Below are 24,133 nucleotides of genomic sequence, written 5' to 3'. Positions count from 1 at the left end.
TTTCTAAATATAATAATTTCAGTTTTATTCTCATTTATGGACATACCGGTATTATTACAAAATTCTGAAAATGAATTTAACTGATATTGAAATTCGATCGCAGTATCGGCGCAATTTGCAACATCATGAGCGAAGAGAATGCATTTATTTTATGCTTTTCAGTGGATTACTGATTTATCCGTGAAAATTATATTTGATAATTTCACAGTGAAAATTATCAAAATATAATTTCACTTTTTTCAATGACGAAACTACTTTTTTAAGATTTTCCCCATGTGGTACCTCAATTTTATTTTTACTGACAATTCTGACAATATCAGGCTGTTAAAAAAAATAGCAAAGCTGAAATAGATAAATAACTTAAATGTCAAAAGTAATAAAGAGAGAAAACTTACTTCTATTCCTTCAAATTCCAATCACAAAATTTCGTCTCTAAATTTTTTTGTTTCGTTTTGACAGTCTGAAAAATACATTCCTTCCCCATGCTAAACTGCTCTTGATGACATTTGGGTATATTAAAGTATCCTACCAGCAATAACTGCCGTATGCTTTATGAAAAATTGAAAAGCATTGACAGCCATCACTCGTAAAATAAGTAAAACAACCCAGCGTTTCTTACAATGCCTTAGCAAGCTTCCAAGTTTTCCATTTTGCTAGCTCCTTTTCTGAATGTTTTCACTTCTGTCAACACTTATTTTTTGTCTGTTACAATCCTCAAATAAGATTTCTTTCTTTTAAAAAGGTGTATGACTAACAAATCCAAATTATATCCTTCTGAATCTTACACAATTATTTTCCTCCCATGAAATACACAACTTTAAAAAATGGCTGCCGCTTACATTTTACAAAGCCAGGTCTAATATAAATTCGCAGTAAGTAACAGAAATATGGATGGATGGTTGGACTTTTTCTCCTACAAGAATTGTTTGTTTTTATTATTAAAACAAGCGATCATTTATATTTTTTTAATAAAATGAATAAATATCACCGTCATTTAACCTTGATTGGCGGACTTATTTTTAAGCTCAAGACTTCTTGTTTTTAATGAGAAATTCCCTCTAAATGGGACTCTCAATGGGGGAAACAGATTTTAATATTAACCTTAAAATTATGGAAATTTCGTTTTAACTTGTTTTAAAGCATAAAATAAAAAGAAAATTTGTCTGTTTGTTGTGTAAGATGTAATTTTATTTCATCTCGTGAACTTTAAAAACAGTATTCTCACTCGTGGCTACGCCACTCGTGAGAATACTGTTTTTAAAGCCCACTCGATGAAATAAAATTTCATCTTACACACAAACAAACAAATATCCTCTATATAATATCGGGAATTCGGTCCGTAATGAATATACTGCGACATAAAGGGAGGTAACTCATTTATATACAAGTTAATCATAATCGTACTCGTTACGTCCCCTTGCCTTGTATTAAGGTAGAACTCGGAATAAATACATCTGTTTATAGTATTAAGTAAGTTAAACTGTTTAAGTCCATCGCACGATTTTAAAATCTACATAAAGAACACGGTTTACTAATATAATTTTGTACCATACTTTGTAATATAAAAATATTATCAATTGAAGAGTAACCGGCTCGAAATCTATGAGGGGCGTTCGTTGCCAAAATTGCAGACATGTAAAAATGACTTTTGAAAATGCGAACTTGTATGCATACCATTTTTATTGTACCCGTGCATAGCACATAATATGCCTCTTAATTCAGTCTTTTAATTGAAGATTTCCGCCTTTATATAACAAGTTTACATATAGATCGTAACAACTGACCTAACATCTAAAACGACAACAAATTCACAAGTTCGTATCTTCCTTTGCATGCAATACATACATGTATGCATGTTTGCACACTTATAGATCTGAAATATACAAATGAAATGTAAATCTTAAATACAGAAAATAGAGTTTAAGAAAACGTGTTACCAGTTGTAGAACTACAAGAGTACGTTTACACAATAACATGTTTAAAATGACAAAAGTAGATTCACAAAGTTAAACGATTTTAAGTCAAGCATAACGCCCCGCCCCTCTCGGCGTATTTACGAACTTCTATTGCGGACAGGTATAAACGGGCGCCTCTCCCATATTTCTAAATAAAACTGAAGGACAACATACCGCATTTTTCATAACATATATTTGTTACATTTGTTACTAAAGTTTTGTCACGAGGAACATCACTTGAAAATTGCTGATTTTACCATTTATGATGAAGGTAACTTATGCATTAACTTATTATTTAACATTGTGTTTTTCTGAGAGACATCGGCGATTTGGAAATGTTTAGGGGAAACAATGGCCAACTTCAAGGGAATACTTTTATTGATAATCTAAAAACCATTCAATATTTTTATTGGTATCATTGAAAAATGTATTGGCACAAATTTCATTTTCAACAAAAACTATGCAAGTATTTGCAAAAATAGGATTTTAAAGTGGCCACCGAAATTTCCTTTCCGAAATCAAGAAAATACTTATCCGTAGCACATATGTATGTCACAGGGTGAGAAAAATGTGCAGCCTGACCGGGACTCGAACCCGGGACCCTCGGAATACCGTACCGCGGCTCTACCGACTGAGCTATCCGGCCGCTTACACATCTTCTCCCCTAAATAGTGAACAGTTCTGAACCGTGACATACTCCCCTGCTATATTGAAATTCGTCCTCGAATTTCACAGAGTTACAGAGCAATGTAAATTAAACTCTGAGCTATATCAGTCACGGTCCCCCGTTGGGCGCCAAATGTCACAGGGTGAGAAAAATGTGCAGCCTGACCGGGACTCGAACCCGGGACCCTCGGAATACCGTACCGCGGCTCTACCGACTGAGCTATCCGGCCGCTTACACATCTTCTCCCCTAAATAGTGAACAGTTCTGAACCGTGACATGTACAATCTTTAATAATGTATTTCCAGTATAAATAAAAGCTTTTTGCACTTGTTCATTTTTCCTCATGTACAGACTAAATCAAATCGAGTCTGCAATTCTTATGTTATTTTGTTGTGATTAATGCTTCCGAGGGATCACTTTATTTCCAGATTTTTTATACTTCACAACAGCAAGTGTCAAGTGTCAAGTGCCGTGTGGCAGCTGTAAAAAGTTGCCCCGTGCTTCATTTCAGTGATGTTATATTTTTCTGGTCCTTCGGGATCCTTGATGCCAGCGTTATTAAGTGTTGAGAATTGAGTACCGCTCAAGCCGGTGCTAGGGGGCGTGAGGGATGTTGCACTTGTTCATTATCCCTCATGTACAGACTCCATCAAACCGAGTCTGCAATTCTTATGTAATTTTGTTGTGATTAATGCTTCCGAGGAGTCACTTTGTTTCCAGATTTTTAATATACTTGTTCAAAACTTATGGTCTTAACTTTCATTCAATATTCATTTTCTTTTTTGAATCAAGTATCTAAAGGAAGCGACGTGATTTTCTTGCCGAATATATGAGTATGGTTTTAAGAGAGATAAAATAAACCACGATAAGTTTGAAACAAATTTTTAATACTCCTACGTAATTAATTTTCATTTTTAAGGCATCACTAGAACGTTCATGAAGGATTCTTTTACTTGAGTCTAAAATTATCAAAATTGACCAAGAAATAAAAAAAGTAAGTAGGGGGCGCCTTGTTTCTCTTACTTAATTTCAGAGTGTGTGTGTTTTTTTTTATTTGGGGATCATATACCGTTTTTCATGGAATGGTACTTATGTGTCACATTGAAGGTTTCATGATAATCGCCATATTAACACATCTGCGGATGTTTCAAAATTCAAAATTGTACCAGTTCATGTTAAGTGTTGAATTTTGCTTAAGCCGGTGCTAGGGGACGTGGACGGTAAATTGCACTTTCCATTACCGTCCATGAACAGGCTCAATCAAACCGAGCCTGCAACATTCTCAGTTTTGTCGGTTTTAGCTTTCTTTAGGGATTCTTATTTTCTCTATTTTACAGAAAGTAACATGATAAACCTTAAAACGATAAGTTAATTCAATCTGATTTAATGCATTTTTATTTTAGGCATTATATAATTATATATCGTATGAAGCATACTTTTAATCAATCCAAAATTATCAAAATTAATTACGAAATAAAAAAGTTTGGAGGGAACGCCGTGTTTTTCTTACCAATTTGAGAGGAAAAAATGAAGTTCATGCCAAATGAAAACCAAGGGCCATAACTCGTAAATGTACAATAAATTTTGATCGTATATGCTGGGCATAATAACCTTCATGCCAAATTTCGTTACAATCAAACAAAAAAGTTGTAAAACATCCGATTAAGAAAATAAAAAATCACAGCAATTTCCTTTTGAAACAAAGGCTAGTATGTGAAAGTTACTAAGTGCCGTAACTCAGTTACCCTTGATAGTGGAATTGGTAAGTCGCATTTCATACATACTTCTTTTTTATTAAATTACAATCTAACAAACCAGTTCCAAGATATGGATCCGGACAAACAGACAATACAATTTCAAAAGTGCCCTCAGATTTCATTGTCATTTCTTCAGTGCATTTTTGCCACAAGTTTATCTTGAATTGTTAAACCGTGCAATTGTCAAAGGCGTTGGTGATACGTTAGGACTGCCTTGTTGAGCAAAATTCTTTACCATTTTTCTGCTTAAAGGCCCATTGTGCTTCAGAAATAAATATTTGATAATAATAATAATTTTTTCCTTCTTTAGAAAAGCAATCATGAATTTTTATAATTTTTAAAGTGCATGTTAGATGCTTATCGCCTGATGAAAGTAGAGCTTTCTGGGGCATAATAGGCCTTTGATTTTAGCTTTATTTTTATATAACATGTGAGGAAGCTATCCAGCTAGCTTACGGAACCTCGGTGGTTCTACTCAGGTGCGCGTTCGTGTCTGAAATAATGCACGGAAGGGCACCTGAGGTCTTCCTCCACCAGTAAAGCAGGGATGTTCCCATATGACCTATACTGTGTCGGCGAGACGAAAAAACCAAATCAAACGAACATAACATAATAAAACCTGTTAAACAACATAGCACAAATTTACATTAAAAGCAGGATGAAGCTATTATACTTCTAAGTATTATAGCAACATAGGTTTTAGTGATAAAAAAACAACAAACACATCAATAAAGGTTTCATATCAGATTTTAATATTGCCTTTTATTCATACCATGATAAAAATGCTTAGACCACACTCATATACAGACGTGTACACAACAGTGTACTATCATTTTAAAACATGTATACACATTCATTTACATAGAATATCATCATTTTACATGTACACATATATTAAATTTTCATCAAAATCTCTGCAAAGATGTATGTACAGTATATAATATATAATCTATCGAATGTATGTATAAAAAATGACAAGATGGCTTATTATACAAATGAACAAAAATTGATAAGTTTATATGTAAAGTTTATATGTAAAACACAAAAAAATGCAAAGCAGATGTAATATGGAATTTATACTACATGTATTAGCATTGAAAAATATCAATACATAATATTATTTAATTAATTCTATATCATCTGCTCACTAAAAATTTAGTTATTTATCAATGGATACTTTATTCATCTAACTTACATTATTCCATATACATCAGTGTTTTGACAGTCGTTAATATTTCCATATTCCTATTAAATTTTTCCATTCAGTTCAAAACAATATTTATTTCATATCTCATAATGATGACGCTTAAATGTTAACTAATTGATCATTAGAGAATTTTCTTAACATTTCTGTTAGCCTTAAATATTAAGATATCACACTTTTCATCAATGTATTCTTATTCATCAATGTAAAGATTCATTAGTATTCCATTATTCATGACTTCTAACTTATTCATTAATATCTCTTTATATTATTGTCTCTGAACTTAATCATTTATATTTCCTTATTCGTCAATATAACAAATATCATTAGCATTTCCTTATTCATCAATATTTCCTAATAACTAAAAATTCCTTATTCATCAATATAAAAACATTAATAAGTATTTCCAACAACAGTTTTTTATTCATCAGTGTGTCCTTGATCATCAATTTAACAATATTTATAGTGTTTTTTTTATTATTAAGGACTAATAATTTCAATATTTCCTTCTTCATAAATGTAAAAATATGAATTGACATTTTGTTCATTCATTGCTGATTTTGTTAAGTAACCACTGATTTAATGGTATATATCCATACTTGATTATTCATTAATGATTCAATATTCACTCTTATTCCTCAATGACTGATAATTCCAATTATTCCTAAATATTTGATTATTCCAATTATTCCTCAATATTTGATTATTCCTCAGTTCTTGATTATTCCTTATACTTGATTATTCACAAATCGTACAATATTCACTGCAATTTTGTTTTTAGTACATTATTTGATGATATTATCAATAAATAATCTATCATCATTGGTAAACATTCTACACACAAGTGCTTGTTCATTTCTGCAACCTTATTCTTTTATGTTTCTGCTTCTACCAATATCTATATATTTATTTAGTGATATTACTTTTTAAATTCTTTATCATTCCCCAATATAAACAATATTTCAAAACTAAAAAGTTTCTACATTAAATATATCATAAAGAAGTTTATCTTACTATTATTTTTTATCTTATCATTTCCAAAGTTTTATCTTTCTCATACAAGGGAGACAAATTATGCAATGTTACATGACAAAAAAAATTTGCTATTTTTTGCCTTTTTGATTTTAAAATGAAGGAATTGTTCCAGCAATAACGTGAAACATCATTCATCTAATTTGCTTGTAGTCATTTTTTTTTTACTTAGGTGATTAAAAACAAAAACAACGAATAAAATTCAAACAATAAGAAACATGTACAAAGCACAAAGACGTCCCATGAGAAAAGTACACAAAGATGTACCATGAGAAAAGAAACAAATGTACATGAAGAATGATATAAATAAATAACAGGTGAATGGAATCATGAAATTACAAACAAATCACAGGCTTAAAAAATATACAAAAAAATATTTCCCTTCCAAAGACTGAATTTGGGCTGTTTTTAAATAAAAGTCTACTTATATTTTCTGTATTATTTTTCTTTACCTTACATAATGAACAAAAATAAATTACATCTCTTTATTCTAAAACCCACTAAAACATGGGAAAAGAAATGCAGTATTAAATTTATCCAACTTCCATCTGTCAGTTTTGGTAATTTAAAATTATTATGTTAAGGAAAATTGTTTGTTTGTTTGTTTCATTTTACGCCTTTTTCCAACAGATGTTAAAGAAAAAGTTATATGGAGGTTATTTAGACAAAATCTGAAATGATGTGATTGTAGAGCCATATTTTACGAGAACAAAAAAACGAATATCAGAAAAAAGCATGCAATGTTTGAAGAAAATTTATAAATTAGGCCAGTGTATATCTTGGAAACATTTTATCATAATATTACAGACTGGCTGGGTAAGTGGACATCAATACCATTAAGCTAGCACTTCCCTTTCCCATTCTAATTTTTAGTTTTATCTGTGTTATAAAGTCAATTAAATTAAAACTCATTTTGCTCAGTCAACATTTTTTAAAGGAACTCCACTGAGGTCTAAAGGCCTATGAACATAAAATTTTAATTTCTTACATAAATCAACTGGGGCACTAAAAACAGGAAGATATGCAAAAGATAATTAAGAAATATACTTAGAAATAATTGAAAATTGTACTTTTTGTTATTCTTTGTCCAATGAGTGTTAAGTGTTGCAACGCTTTTCAATATTGAGTCATTTTTTTTGTAATTAGAATAATCATTCTAGCAAAACAGAGTGCGGAAACAATCTGAAATTTTGCACACTTGAAATTGTCTAAACCTACATCAAATGGGACATTAATCTCGAAAATTTATTTCAGACTCATCATTTTAAAAAACCTCAGTGTAGCCCTTTAATTAAAATATTGCATTACATACATAGACATACATACAATATTTTATGCTTGTAACGTCAAATTTCATTGACCAATTGTGATGTTTATATTATTTATATTATACACAGCTGCTTCATATCAAGCTATGAATTTTCATTTCAATCAAAGAAAACAATTCTGATGTATTATGAATTCATAATTAATCCTTATGACAAGTTATATGGCTGTTAATAAACAGTAGTTTGCTTTATAGACCTCCCCTTATTTGACAGTTTATATGGCAGTATATAAACAGTTGTTAATTTTATAGCCTTCAGGTTAAATGGCAGTACATAAACAGTTGTTAATTTTATAGCCTTCAGGTTATATGGCAGTAAATAAACAGTTGGTAATTTTATAGCCTTCCCTAAGTTTGACAGGTTATATGGCAGTTCATAAACAGTTGTTCGCCATATAACCATAACCTAGTGACAGTTTTGTATAAAATATGCAACCATTGCAACCATATTGGGCCATATAACTAACTGTTCATAAATCCATATAACCTATAAATCACAAAGTTTTACTTTCATGTCAGTTTTGAAAATTCACATTTTCTCACTGATATAAATCATAATTAACATATAAAATGATATGTGTTTAAATTCTTAATAAGCTGCAAGACTTTTTTGTGGAGAGGAAAACAATATACAATTCTAATGTTAAATAAAAGTTTGAAATTATTTTCTGGTAGCTAAAATTTACAAATATATTTAATGTATTCTTTGTTATTAAAAAGTAATTCAAATTTCATAGTCCAATGTCTGCAGGAATTTGACCAAATTGCGATTTATTTCCATAAATCTCAAAGAGATATTATTGGCTACTGAACAGTGAATAATTTCTCTTTTACAATTCCCTTATTTAAAAAAAGCACACTGATAAATGGTGACCATTAGCATTTTAAGTCAAACAATGAAAACGTTAAGCATTTTTTTGATTCTTTGGCAATTAAGGAACTTGGCAAATTTCAAAGACACTAGCTAGGGAAATTGTTCACACTTGAAGAAAAGGAGTAGAGAAATGTTGTAAAGGTGACCGGGTGACTTTATGTTTGGAGGGAGAACTCCAATGCTTTTTTCACTACTATTTCCGACACTAATAGAATCACTGACCTTTTCTTAACCCTTAGCACACTAAATATCTTAAATGGACTAGCCCATATTTCAATCTGGATAAAACCATTTATTATCTTAGGGGAGAATTACAAAATTTGTACTAGATGAATAGAGAACAGTGCAGACCACAATCAGACAGCAAAGATGTGCCTACTGATCATGGTTTGCACTGGTCACATGGATAGTCTTAGCATGATAGACAGCTTGGTCATATACTATTCTTTTAAGAAAAACATAACATCAAAGAATTCTTAGTAAATGGCCAGATTCAAACAGATTATTAGGGGCAAGCCAATAGCCTTAATGCAATGTAACCCGAAAAACTTGCAAACTTTATCATCAAATGAAAAATAACTAACTTATAAAAAATTTCTAATGTTTCCATTGTTTGAACAGCAACAAAAAAAAAACTAACAAAAAAGAAAAAAAAATCACATAAACTAAGACATTTAAAAGGTGAACTGGGAACAAGTGTATTTCAACCCTTACCCCTCTAAATATCTTAAATGGACTTGTCCATCTTTCAATATGAAAAAAACCATTCATTATAGTAAGGGAAATTTTTTCACAAAAAACCTATCAACTGAATAGCAAACAGTGCAGACAATGATCAGTTTGCAGATGTATGCCAGTTGATCTTGGTATGCACTGGTCACATGGTCTGCACTGGTCACATGGTCTGAACTGGTCACATGGTCTGAACTGGTCACAAGGGTAAAGTCAGTTGTCACCAGCAAGCTAAGGTTTTAATAAAGTTGTGTGTACATCTGTATTATTCTGAAATCATTTTTAATACTTTACAATGTTTAACATATAAATATTATGTACATATACACAGATAAGTAAAGTTTTAACAATTAACTGTTGCACAACCATTTTTTTGTTTTCTCCAAATCTATAATACACATACATGTATCTACTAAAAAATTGTCCCAGGGTATGCAAGTTTGTGTCATATCAAAATAACAGTCACTACTGCTGTATATCATTAAATCCATGGCTTAATAAATAAATAAAAAGTAAAGGAATAAATATCAAATAACTTCCAAATATTGTCAAATGAACAAAACCATTAATTGGAAACATTTTTCTCCAGGAATCTTTGTCCTCCGTACCAATAACAATCTGCATCTTGTAAATTTTCCCGCAATTTCATCATATTAGATACCGTCTGCTGTTTTTTTTTCTTGATCAGTTGCAGTCAGAAGCTTGTATGCATTATTTCTAAACTTCTTAGTCACACAGATTTTTCATGCATCAAGACACACAAGAGTTATCTACCTTGGAATGATCACAAAATTATTTGTCTATACATTTCATTTCACGTCATTTGTTTGTACAGAACATAATGTGATAGAATCACATGACTGACACAAAGGTCACATGATGCACCCAAATCACATTCATATACCACATGACACAACTAGATGTCACCCAACATCATTTCAGATGACACACAATGTGTTCAGATGTCACATGACACATTTAGATGTCACACTTTCAGCCTTTCATCCATTTGTGAAAGTCGAAGATGGAGAACTGGCACCAATTTCCTAAACTTTTTTCTTCATTTAATTCAGTCATTTAAAAAATGCTTAGTCATGTAATGACTGAGGGCAAGAGAGAAGTCCCTTTACATATGTAAGAGTAATATCCCCTTTTAAGTATGCAAGAGTGATTTCCCATTACACACAAAAATGCTACTAAAGTATCTTGACAGCAGTATAATATAGCCAACTTTGCTTGCTATCATCTTTGTTGATATTCTGGTAAAGGTTTAACTATGCCCTCTGAAAACAGAAAAATATACTAGCGTTCAATAAAAAAAGTTTTTAAAAAATAATTTCAGGCCATATATAATACATTAGGGCCTTCAAAGTTCACACAGTGCTGTTGAAGAAATAATATCGGTCTCGACAGTGTTCATCGGCTACATTGTACTTAACACCAGTTTGGAGTTCTGATGCGTAAGAATTGATGACCAAGTCCAAATGGGTGACCTTCCCAAAGTTCTAGATACTACATTGAATATGCCTCTATCACTGCAAAATCATCATTATTCATGGGGAACTAATTTTCGTGGTTTTCGTGGATAGGTCAATCAAGGAATATATTAAGATGTAACAAAATTTTATTTCGTCTGCTTATTTTGCATCACATAACATGTATTTACATATTACCTTTTGGAAAAATAAAACTGTTCACAAATTTAAGAACCACAAAAAATGTGACAAAACAAGAAATTTCATGCCTGCGAAGTTAAGTGAATTCAGAGTATTACAATCAACTGCAGAGTAAATACAAATGACCTGCGTACTGTGAACATAATGAAATTTTAGACAATAACAAAATGATCAATTTCATGGAAGAAATTGACAGCTCACTTAAAAAAACAGTGACTGGATACTTATTTTTCTTTTCTACTGACTTATGGAAAACATTTAAGTTGAAAAACCAGAAACAAACAAAGCAATGACCTGAAGTCGAAACTGTAATATAGCAACAGAGAGCACGGGCATTGTTAATACTCAGGCTTTATTTGAACAAACTGGTAGACACCCATTAGAAGATGTTTCATGCTAAATATCTTAGCTCTAGCTGTTTGGGTTCTTTAAAAGAAGATTTTTTAAGTTTTTACTATATAGATATAGGGAAAATCAATGACCCCCTGGGGCGGGGCCAATTTTGACCCCAGGGCTTTTTTTTTTTTTAACAAACTTGGTAGACACTCACTAGAAGATGTTTCATGCCAAATATCTAAGCTCTAGCTCTTTGGGTTTTTTAGAAGAAGATGTTTAAAGTTTTTTCTTTTGGTTGCCATGGCAACCAGAGTTCTGCATGGAATGGAATTCTTTGAACAACTTTGTTAAGGCTTTACACAAGGAACATCCCTGTGAAGTTTCATTATGATCTGCCTTATGGTTTCAGAGATGTCGTTTGAAAAGTGTGAACGGACAACAGACGACGTACGACGGACGAAGAGTGATCCTAATAGCTCACCCTGAGCATATGCTCAGGTGAGCTAAAAATGTACAATCTAACCTTAAGTCTTGTTACATTGGGTATCTACATTAATTATCACATAAAATTACAAGGTAGAAAATGAGCAACTTAGTTTTCTTACCATTAAAACATCTTATGATTGCTTCACATACAAATTTATACTGGTTCTGAAAAACATACAAAATCAATTATTACCATACAGAAATGAACGGAAAAGTGAAAATTGAAATAACAATACAACACAGTTTCCATTGTGGATTCAGAGCAAAATAATAGCATAGTGTACACAATAAACATTTTAGAAAACAGCCGTGTTCAGAAATTTTACCAATTAACAACATAAATAAGATTTGAGATATAATAACATTGAGATATTAAAAGAATATTAATAATGCTGATGACAGGTAATTTGAAAGAGTATAATTGTTTATAATTAAGTTTGAATGTTATGTATTTTATAGGAATGGGAATGAAAATCAGAAAATCGGCAAAATATTTGAACATGAAATTCTGAATAAAGACTTTTTCCCCCCCAAAAAAATATTTAAAATAATATTTCCATAGAACTTGAACAACCTACTCAGGGATTCTACAGATGGTGATCTTAAGTAATTTATATAAAAAGTTAAAACCGAATATGCCATTATAATTGAATCTGACAAAACCGAATATTCAAATACTGATTTCAGAATTCATTCCCATCCCTAGTATTAAAGTTTGATCATGAAGACAGTTTTAGTTTATTCAAACAACTCTTTGTAATAATTATTGTAAAATAAGAAAACATTGTTGTAAACCCAGTATGGTACGACCCAATGTTACCTGCTTTGAAGGGTATGCGGCAGTCAATATATACAAACTGGCCTGACTCTACTATACTTGATATACAGGTGGCATTCTAAATTCCTTTTTGCCTACTTGATTTCAAAGAGATTAAGTTAGGTAAACATACCGGAGTCTGTATTAACATCGCTCTCTGGTCTCTCATTTGCCTAACTATAGACAATGGATATACTGGTTGATTAGCTTCTATAAGACACATGGCTGTTTCCATGGTGATTAAAACACCTGTTCTACCAATACCAGCACTGTAAACAGATAGTTACAGTGTTAACACATTAAATTCTATAAAAATAAGATTTGGTTTTATATTTTTTTTAAAAGTATTTTGCAGCATTAAAAAACAAAACCATAAGAAAAACAAACAAAAAATGCTACAAACTTGGTTAAATACTGTTTGTAAGTATTTATGAGTTTAAAGCCTGAGTATTGTAAGTAATGTTTAATTTAACAATCTGAACATCTTGGATAAAATTAACACCTGACTAAACCTCTCAAATTACCATCAAACTCTACTGAAATACAATGCTCTAAAATAACTAAGGTTAAGACCATGTATTACATGTAGAACCTTCATACTATTTACACTTTCAATGATCTTAAGTTCGAACCCAAAGGCACTGTCTCCCTAGTAAATGACTATGACAATAACAAAGTGAGCTCTGGAAAAAAACAATTCACCTATAAATCAACGACCACTTACCTACAATGGACTATTGATGGTTCTACTAGACCGACCCGTTTTTGCCGTACTTTCTGTACAAAATCGAGGAAATCGGCCGGATCATCTGGTACACCGTGATCCGGCCATGCTATATACTGCATGTGAGATATATGTCGCTCCTCCGCCGACTGTAATAAACACAATAATAATATGTTTGATGGTTACTAAAACTTATGCTGAAGTCAATAATAAGAAGTTAGTTGTTCACTAAAATTTATGTTAATAACAACTTAATATTTTAATAGCAGGTAGACTCTATTTATCAATACCAACTAAAACTACACACATAAAATACTCATTACCATTCACAAAAGTTTGACGCCCTTGCTTTTCAATTTTACGGAAGTGAAACAAAATATGTTCCCTCTTAAAATTATAAATTGTCATGGTTTGTATAATATGATAAAAAGATCACAAACCAACTAAGTTTATTATAACATGTTTCTCTTTATTAAACTTCATCAGTGAGTTGATATGATAAATAACAAAGGAAATGACATAAACATACAAAACAGACGTGTAAGTTGATAGACGCCAAATTTAGCACGTAAAAGGAACGGTATTAAATAAATATAGTGTTTGGAAATGAATTGTTGAAGAAAAGATTTAAGTTATTTATCCATTTTATTGAACAAAGGTATATATTATTTAAGTATCTCCTTGTTAAGGGAAGTATCTGTTATTCCTTATTCTCAAGCTATTTCTCAAGCTACTGATACAATGCCCCCATTCAAGATATCAAGAGAATATCCCTTTCCAATGACTTACCTCCACATGAGTCAAGTTAAATTCCCTAAATGCAAATGAGGCTGACTCCTCCTCTTTAACACATGTGATCTGTAGAGGGCCAAAGTCTGAAGTCTCGTACAGGTCAGGCCAGTACTGGTGACATTTTATACGACCTCGCTCCACCTGATGATACAAAAATATGTAAAGATTAAGCCCGAGATATTTACTGTTATGTTAGTTAGGCTAGAGAGGTCACTTTTGATCTCATAAAGTGTTGTAATTTCATTATCGCAGAACTATACAAATAAATTCACAGGAAAAGATAAATTCAAGTTCAAATAAATTGTTGTATCATACAATGGAGCATTCATAAACACACTCATTAACGAAGAATCTACATGCATGTGATAAATGTTATAAAAAGCATATATCATTAATGAATTAGATAATAAAATGAGCCGTGCCATGACAAAACCAACATAATGCGTTTGCGACCAGCATGGATCCAGACCATATGTTGGTTTTGTCATGGCACAGCTCAAATATCTAGATATAAGATGTATACCTTGGTAGTAAGCATAACGACTAGTGTAGATTGTTGTTCCCAGATCATCTGCCAAAAGTCTATACACGTAGTTGGCAAAGGACCCTGAGCGGCTATATATCGGTTCAATATTCCAGATACTGGGATTTCCATCTGTAAATAAAAACAATCTCCATTTATTGACCCATTCATTTTTTTGCCTTTGGTGTATAAGGTCAAATCTTCATTGCCTTGGGTTAAAAATTGAGTTTTAAAGGAGTCTAACCTACAGGTAAACCACCAGACAAGATCCACAGAACAAAGCTAGATACCTTGAAGAAATCAACACATATCAACTTACCTGGAGGGATTCCTACTCACATAACTTTTTAAATGCTCTTGACATAATAGTAAATTATTCAACTTTGACCTTTTACATCCACTACAATATTCTTGGAAGATTTTTATCAAAAAGCTGTTACATAAAGCATATCCTTACATTCATGTCATATCATTTCATCAAATTTTGTTTTGTTAAACTTAGAAGACAAGATTAGTGCTATGGAAAGGGAAGAAGATATTTTGTGCACATGCCCCATTACAAAACTTCTGAGATCACAAAAATCCACAAGCATTCCTACAGTGTAATTATGATGTTCAGTAACACCCATTTCAAAACGTTTAACTGTTTTCAATATACCACATACTAAAAGAACATTCCATCATAAAAGAACATTTATAAAAGCATTCTTTTCCCTAATTGATATTTAGAACTAAGTCTTGCTAATTCTGTATCTGCATATGTGTAAATCCCATGGTATGCTAATAGAAACATTTCTTTTCTGACATACATTTCTTTTCCCAAGTACTGTAAAATAACAGTACTCCAGGTGAAGGAGGTAATTTATTTTTTCAAGGCTTGCAACAGTAAAGGTAGGCACAGGAATTTGGAATTTAAACTGTCCACACTCTATTAATTTAGTTACAAAGAAATTTGATAGGCTACATGTACATAGTACAATATGAATGGTAATAAACTTATATAGCAAACACTGTCATGTGACTGGTCAAAAATCTGCAAAATAATTTTTTTATATATATATTTTTTTTTTATTTTTTTTTGGGGGGGGGGGGGTTTATGTCACACCAACACAGTATAGGTCATATGTCAACTTTCCAGATTTACTATTGGAGGAAGACCTTAGGTGCCCTCCTTTGCATTATTCCAGACACGAAAGAGCACCTGAGTAGAACCACCACATGCCAAAAACTACATGGATAGCTTCCTCACATGAAAGAATCATAAGTAAGTCCCTATCGGGATTTAAACCCACAGCAGTGAAGGGCAAGTGTTTTAAAGTCAATGACCAAAACCATTCAGTCACAGATGCACCTATGATAAATTTGTAACACTGGAGAATTGTTTTCTCAGAAATAACTCAGAAATAATTTACAGCAGTCATGCACATACATAACATACATTCATCAGTAAAAGCTCTAAATTGAAATAAGTTTTTATTACCTCCCTTTCATCAAATGTTGATTTTTCACACAGACAGTTTCATAATCATTTACAGTATTTATTTTCAAAAAAAATTATATAAATGTTATAATGTACACTGTCAGGTTCAAGTTGCTATGGTAACAATTATCACTTTATATTCATATATTTCACAAGTTGTTAATAATCCAAACCTGACACAAACATAAAATGTTCAAAACTTGTGTACAGAATGTTTTGTTTCTATATCTTAATATAGTGTGGAAACTCTTACAGAACTTAAACTTATATAATTATGCCAGTTAAGAAACCTTAACGAATTCTAGTGACATCATGCCAGTATAGAACAATATTCAGATTCAAACTTACTTGCCATCATGCCAATGTCTACTGAAATCACACCAGAAAGGGACCCTAAAAAAATTCAAATTGACATCATCCCAGTTTGGGACGCTAAGAGAATTCTATGACATAATGCCAGTGTAGAAACCCTTTGGGAATTCAAACTTACTTCAAGCCAGTTAAACCTTCTTTGCAGTTATGGAAAAATTAAATACTTACATTTACATAGTTGGCATTGATATAGTCCCCGTTGTTTGCGTTCTTAATCATAACACGGGTCTGATCATCTGTGAAAATGAAACTTTAAGGATTAGAATGACAGTCTGATGTTGATTACATTGTTAACTTTGTTTTATTCTTATTAGTTATAGAGATTTTAGACAGGTTAGACATGGCACTATATAAACCGTTATTTGCATACATAAATCCAGAGCCGTCAACAACCAAGGGTTATATTGCATATAACCATCTATATACAGCCATATAAACTGTCAAGAATCTTTTTAACGAAATTAATAATAAAGCAAAATTCCTTATTTTCAGAAAAAAAATTTAATTACTTTATAACAGAAGTTGTGTATATAGTTTTTATAACCCTCTAGATTATCCAATGAAAAGCAACGTTACAAATGTGTAGTATTATAGTACATATAATTGTATATCATCTATTTCAGGTACTAAATGGCCGTTGGTTTATTCTGCACCAGACCTTTACTTCATTTTTCTAAGAATAAACTGTTTCTGCTTATTTCCTATGTTAAAATCACACACTAAAAGTTTATCTCCCTATTATTAATCAGAGCAACACAACAAAACAAAGCTCCTCACAAGAGCATAAAAAAAGGTTAAAAATTTTTACCCAAACTCTTAAGTTTTCATAAAAATTCAACCAAATCTGCATAGATTTAATATATGGCGTTAAAAAAAAACCCTTTTAATCTTTAGTGGCAATCGAATCTACACATGCAACCAGTGTATACCAAGAATATCCAATAGATCCTTTCTGTCTGATCATGGTCTGCACTGTTTGGTATTCAGTGGATACATATTTTGAAATTTTCCCTAAAAATCATGAAATGGGCTTGCCCAGAATGAATGATGGACAAGTCTATTTAAGAAATGTAGGGTAGGTATGAGATAACTTACAAGGTGATATATCTCTGTATCTGTTCTTTGGTACATTGGCTTCTAATCGTGCTATGTTCATAGTCATACCTGGTTTCTTCCTATATAATTGCTGAAAATCACAACATATAATATATCAATACACTTGTACTGTACATCATTACATGCAAGACTATATGAGGTTAGAACAATACTGAATTACACAGCTGGCAAACCTTTACTGGACAAGGCACTAGCCAAGTCTGATATAAATTTTGCAGCTGTAAATTGCTTTCAAATATTATCTATATATATATATAATTACCTCCCAATTTCACACCACCATTTTTATTGTTACCGCATTTGCATTTCATATGGATATTTTGAAAAAGTAAAAGAGGATAAATTGATAACATTGTACATGTATCTAACAATGATTTCTGTTGGAACATCATATGGTTCAAATCTTGACGGCTCATTGGTTATATTTCGTATGTGTGAAATAATATGCAGTATGAAAACACTGCCCCTGTACATCATAACATAACATATGTGACTACAAAATTTAATCAAAGTGCTGAGGCTAACTATGATACACTAATTCTAAGAAAATGTCCTCAGTTCATCAAATCGTCAACCCTAATAACAGTGATACAAGAAGGCCAAGACAACCCAAGATAGCTCAACTCTGAACATCTGCTAAACATTTTTATTTGTTTTTTTAGTTTTTAAGGCACAAAGGTCATAATTCTGGCTACTTTCCAACTTAACTTGTGGAGGAAGACCTCTGGCGCCACTATGTGCTTTATTTCAGGCACAATCAGACACAAAAGTAGAAGATGGACCTCTTATATGTAAAACAACAGACCTAATCAGTAATCATACATAGAACCACAGATCTCTCATAAGTAAAACTACAGACCTCTCATAACTAGAACCACAGACCTCTCATAAGTAGGACAAGTGACCTCTTATATACAAATCAGAAGGGAGACCTCTGGTGCCATTCCATTATTCTCCTCACAAACAGGCACCTGAGCAGAACCACCAACATTTGGTAAGCTAGCATCCTCAAATGAAAGAATCCAAAGTATCTGTTGGGATTTGAACATATAACAGTGAGGGGCAAGTGGTTTGAAGTCGATGACCTTAACCACTCCACCAAGGTTGCCCCCATTATCACTTCTGGGTGAACTACAATAAGACTTACTTCAAATTGAGCAAGTGCCGCACCACTCTCTAAACTTTCTTCTAATAATTTAAGGGACAGATCTAAAGCATTGGCTCCTGTTGTAGCACTTGATATTTGATGAGTTTCAGGATCATACACAAAATCAGGCTCGTCTGAATTATCGTCACCTGAATACGCTGTAAATAAACAAAAAATATAAATCAGAACCGTCTGAATTAGTGTCACCTGAATATGTTGTAAAATAAACAAAAAATAAATCAGAACCGTCAGAACCGTCAGCTGTCTGAATTATTGTCACCTGAATATGCTGTAAATAAACGAAAAGTAAAACATGAAATTATGACTGGTAAACTTTTTCCATATCAAAAGTTGAAACATTTAAAGTTTGCTATAGGAGGCAGACAATTGAGAGGGAATAAAACACTACAAATACTGACAAAAGCATGAAAATAAATGTAATTTTTTAATCTTAACATCATCTTTAACACCATCCTATATGATATGACCATCTATATACTAAATAATTTTATAACTTACAAACTATGATACAATGAAATATGCATTAAGGAAATTATTATAAAATTGAATAGATTTTTTAATCTGGTACACCAATTTTTGTTTTTCTGAAGTATTCATAAATTATAATTATTGTACAAACTTAGCTATAGTTGAAAAAAAAGGAAAGCTAAAAAATAAACAGGTAAACATAAACAATTTCTTCCTTTTTCATTTAGAAATGAAGAAATGATAATATTTTCCCTAAATTTTTTTGCAATATAAAGGTAGATAATTTGCAACATATGTATAATAATAAGCTGTACATGACCAGTAACTAGATACAGACATAAAAAAAAATATTATGCATTCATTATTTCATCCTTGAAGGACAAATTGTAAACTAACCCCCATTCATTGAAAGTTCATTTCAAAAATGTATTATCTCAGCTGCTATATAGAACAAGATACCACATCTTGTAAAAGCTAGTCAAGGTATGTACATACCAGACAGGTAATTAAATACCTGCACTGTCTAAATGTATGAGCTGTTTTTTTATTATACGAATCACCAAAAGGATAGTTCTAAAATAAATTCCATAAAGTTATAAAGGATAGTTCTTTGCAAACCACAATAAAGTGAAATACAAAATTTCTACGATTCCAACCTCAAAAATCTTAAACACCACAAACTAAATGAGTTAATTAAGGATTAACATTCTGATTCAGTCAATCTTAAGATTTCTGGTTCATTTCACTACTGCACAAGAACTTCAGTCTTACAGCTTAAGTCATATGGTGCCAATCTGGCTTTACTGGTGAAGAAGCCCTGTTTTCTCTCCATTTAATATAAGAGGTACACACCAGCCCAAGATGTCAGGTCCCCTATGCTTTCTATTTCAGGCATGAGCCAGCCGATAGACTCCAGGTGCCCCTATTTAAAGTATTTCAGGCATGATATAGCAAAGGCCCCAAGGTGCCCTGTATTGTATTATATTTATACATGAGCATGCCCAAGAAACCAGGTGCCCCTATATCTAATATTTAAGGCATCAGCGAGCACAAGACCTTAGAAGCCCCAGCAGGCCCTATGTTAAATATCTCAGATAAGAGCCAGCCCATAGACCCCACCCCCCTGTCCCAGATCATGAGACTTCAAAACCAACAATTTTTTAAATACAACCCTCTCATAAAAATATTTATAACTTTATATTACATAAGGAAAATTATGCTCTCATTTTAAAGTTTTCCCTTGTGAAACTTTATACCAACAATTTTTTATTTCTTTTGAAACCGGCAATCCTTGCATCAATGTACAGATGTAATTTTTGATAACATAAAATACAGAATATAAAACCATAAAAACCATCTGAAAAATGAATACACCACGATGCAATTCATCTTGTCAAAAAATAATTAAGTGTCATATAACATGCAATATTATATAGTCTTACGAAAAAACATGTTAGATTTGATGGTACACACAAATGAAATAAGTAAACAAAGAAAACAAAACTAAGGAAGAAAAATTGATATGCATTAACAAGATACCATTAAATTTTCTATTTTTGGATTCTAATTCTGTTAAATAGTTTTTTTATGTAATTATCCTTTCAATATACTTATTCCTAGAAATCACAAAATTTTATAAAAATTTTTCACTGAATTCAAATTCTGATAAACTTGATAGCAGGTGAATAGCAGAATGTTAAAATTAGATTCCTAACATCCTGCATTATGGTTTTGGTAAATTCTGAATTTTCTGAGACCAAAATTGAGGTTACTTCAATTTTATTGTCTAATATATCAAACTAAGACAGCAACTCAAATTTGAAATTTACCTAAGCATAGCAATATACATGTATGTCATTTTAGCTCAACTGCAAGGATAAAAGTTAGAAACCTAAAACAAGTCTACGCTTTTCTGATGGATTGGAATTGACAAGTGTCATTGAATTTGTTTGTGTGTGTGAGAAATCCTTGGTACTATATATGGATTCAATCCAATGACTAGATTTGAAAAACATGACTATGCGCCCACTCTTGACCTAATTTTAATGCCGGATTCTAAGTCTTCATGCATTGACCATCAGCCCACTCTTGACCTAATTTCACTGCAAGATTCTAAACTTTCGAGCTGACACAAAGTTTCAGTCTAAAATTGCTATCCATTTGGGCCTGTTTAATATTATTATTTTTTTTTTACTATTATGAGAAGTTCCTAGAATAGAGAAATAAAATCACAAAAAAAATTTTCATGATTAAAAATATGACAATACAGGTATATTAATAGTGTTATAACTTCTATCTATATAAGGGATGTTAATATTTAAACATTCATATATTAGGATCACACATATTATACAATAATGGACCACTATTACCTGATGTTATTATGCAGTATATAAAAAAAAAACAAAAAAAAGAACACCCCATTCCTTGTAACACATTTTTAATACATACCATTCGGTCTAACTATCAAATTAAGATCCTTCGTACGAGACTCCCTCGATTGTCTTATAAATAGCACAACCTAGGAAAAACGGCACAAAAGACGATAATGAAAACCAAAGAAAAAAAAAGCAAATGAAAGTAACTTTACAGCATGCACACTTACCATTCGGTCGAACTTTTAAAACTAGTTCTCCGGAATGCGTTTCACGAGAGGCACGTATAAACATGACAACCTGTGCAAAGGGAGGTATATTTTCTTAAATTGTTATCAACATTTGTCAAAAAAAAAAAAGCAAAAAAAAACCCTAAGAATAACCAATTTCAGATAAAATCAGCATATATTATATTATAAATTATTGAGAAAGAAACAAATATATATATATTTCATATTAAAACAGCATATTTTAAAAGAATTCATTTTCATCTTACATTAGATAATAATAAATTATGGAGAAAATGAAAAATAATAGTAAGTAATATTTTGTTCTTTTATATATTTTTTTTAAGATTTTTGTTTACTTTTAAATGACATCATCACTGTCAAAGTCACATGACAACTTAAAAAGGTCACATGATCAGTTTCTAGTTTTCAATGGTGAAGGAAGAGGTCAGATTGCTTATATTTGTGTATGTTTAGACGCTGACAGAAAACCGAGTACAACTACTAACTGTCTAGCTGTCCAGAACTTATATTTTATTTTAAGAATTAACACTAGTGACCTAAACTTGGTGCGTCACTTGCCACTGCCTTGGAGGCCACAAAAATGGGGTGGTTTTTTTTGGTATTTCACTTATTCAGTTATATTTATAGTAGTATATATAAAAGATATGCATAAGTTTTATCTTGGTATACTTGAGAATATTGGATAATTTCATTGAAGATAAAATTTTGTGAATTTAATAAGACAGGGATGAAATTCAGTACTTCTGAATTAAAAATATTTGTGTTTTTCCCCAGCTTATCTGGGGGTAAAAACAAACTTTTACAGTTACAACATGATAAAATTATTGAACAAAATTAAGAGCAACACATTCATCATCCAACAACTGGGCATCGTGAAGCTGTAACCGTAAAAATGTGTACCCCACAAAAAAGATGGGAAAAAACCAATATTTGATAAGTTTTCTTTTTCTTCTCTTTTTTTATGAGTTTTGGATAACCTCAATTCAGGAAGCATTTCCTGAGAAAGTTAGACTCATAAAACAAACCAAATGTATCATCATCATCATCAACATCATCATCATCATTATCAGTCATCAACATCAATCATCAATACCATCATGATCATCAGATGTCATAACAGACAAATTAAAATTATTCAGGCAAATAAGTTAAATAATTTCTGACATACCTGTTCATGTGTATGTTGGGAGACGTCTCGACCATTTATAAAAAGCACCTGGTCCCCCTCATTAAGGCGAGGTATAGCATTATCCGCTGGAGTGTTGGGAGCCACCCGTGATACTATTATAGGCATACCCTGATCTGCCCCTCCCTGAAATCATCATATATAAAAATCATCCATATCTATTGCTTATCAAGTCTTTGTAACTTTCTTTCACCAATTCCTTTCAAGTTGACAAGTGAACAAAAATTAATTACACATTTTGTGCAGACAAAAACATTTACAGACAGACAAGAATATGAAATGTGTATATATAAAAATATCATGTAACTTTACATAAAGCATCTGCAATATCATTTTATGAACAAAAGCTTTCTGACAAGACAGCCTCCTAACAATTCACAGCATTATAGATGGTTAAATAAGAGTTGAGCTGAATTGTTTTCTATATTATTCAAAAAGACAATAATTCAACTACATCTCCAGATTAAGAGTTATGGTTCTTGAATACTGACCATCAATTGCGTTTTGAAAAAGAAAATTAGTGATGTTCCAAGAAAAAAACGTAAGTGGTTAAGTAGATATGAAACTGCATTTTGCAAAACCTTATCCAAGAATTGCCATAATAGGAATAAGTTGAGCCTAGCCCAACTTTTTTCCCAATATTTAGATATAAAAAGATTTCAGCCATGAAGACTCAAGTATAATGTTCAAAAGAGTAAAATGTTCAGAATGAAGCTTAGTAACCTACCTTGAAACATGACAACAATTATCATTTACATAAAGGTGACATCATCTCTTCTTTTTTTCCTTTTTTGTTGGGTTTTGCACCAACACAG

The 24,133-nt window shown here is 31.6% G+C and overlaps 1 protein-coding gene across 2 annotated transcripts; it reads right to left on the bottom strand.

Annotated features, from left to right (window-relative positions):
- Positions 1-7,373: 7,373 nt before the first annotated feature.
- LOC132716525 (tyrosine-protein phosphatase non-receptor type 4-like) lies at positions 7,374-23,471 on the bottom strand. Of its 2 annotated transcripts, none has more exons than XM_060699822.1 (11): positions 23,301-23,471; positions 21,958-22,027; positions 19,018-19,175; positions 17,850-17,940; positions 16,923-16,990; positions 14,903-15,034; positions 14,377-14,520; positions 13,588-13,736; positions 12,997-13,132; positions 12,166-12,211; positions 7,374-10,831 (listed from the first exon to the last, which is right to left on the bottom strand). In XM_060699822.1, exons 1-11 carry the CDS (start codon positions 23,424-23,426, stop codon positions 10,791-10,793), a joined length of 1,161 nt encoding a protein of 386 aa, XP_060555805.1. In that variant the 5' UTR covers positions 23,427-23,471; the 3' UTR covers positions 7,374-10,790. The 2 variants fall into 2 exon arrangements, with proteins under 2 accessions (XP_060555805.1, XP_060555804.1); XM_060699821.1 differs by lacking the exon at positions 21,958-22,027 and adding an exon at positions 22,112-22,181 and having other exon boundaries at positions 23,301-23,470.
- Positions 23,472-24,133: the final 662 nt, after the last annotated feature.

This window comes from Ruditapes philippinarum, unplaced genomic scaffold, assembly GCF_026571515.1.
Source record: "Ruditapes philippinarum isolate M1 unplaced genomic scaffold, ASM2657151v2 ctg2889_1_1_1_1, whole genome shotgun sequence".
Lineage (NCBI taxonomy): Eukaryota > Metazoa > Mollusca > Bivalvia > Venerida > Veneridae > Ruditapes > Ruditapes philippinarum.
The sequence above is the reverse complement of the archived record's forward strand: the minus strand, read 5'-3'. Positions and strand labels throughout refer to the sequence as shown.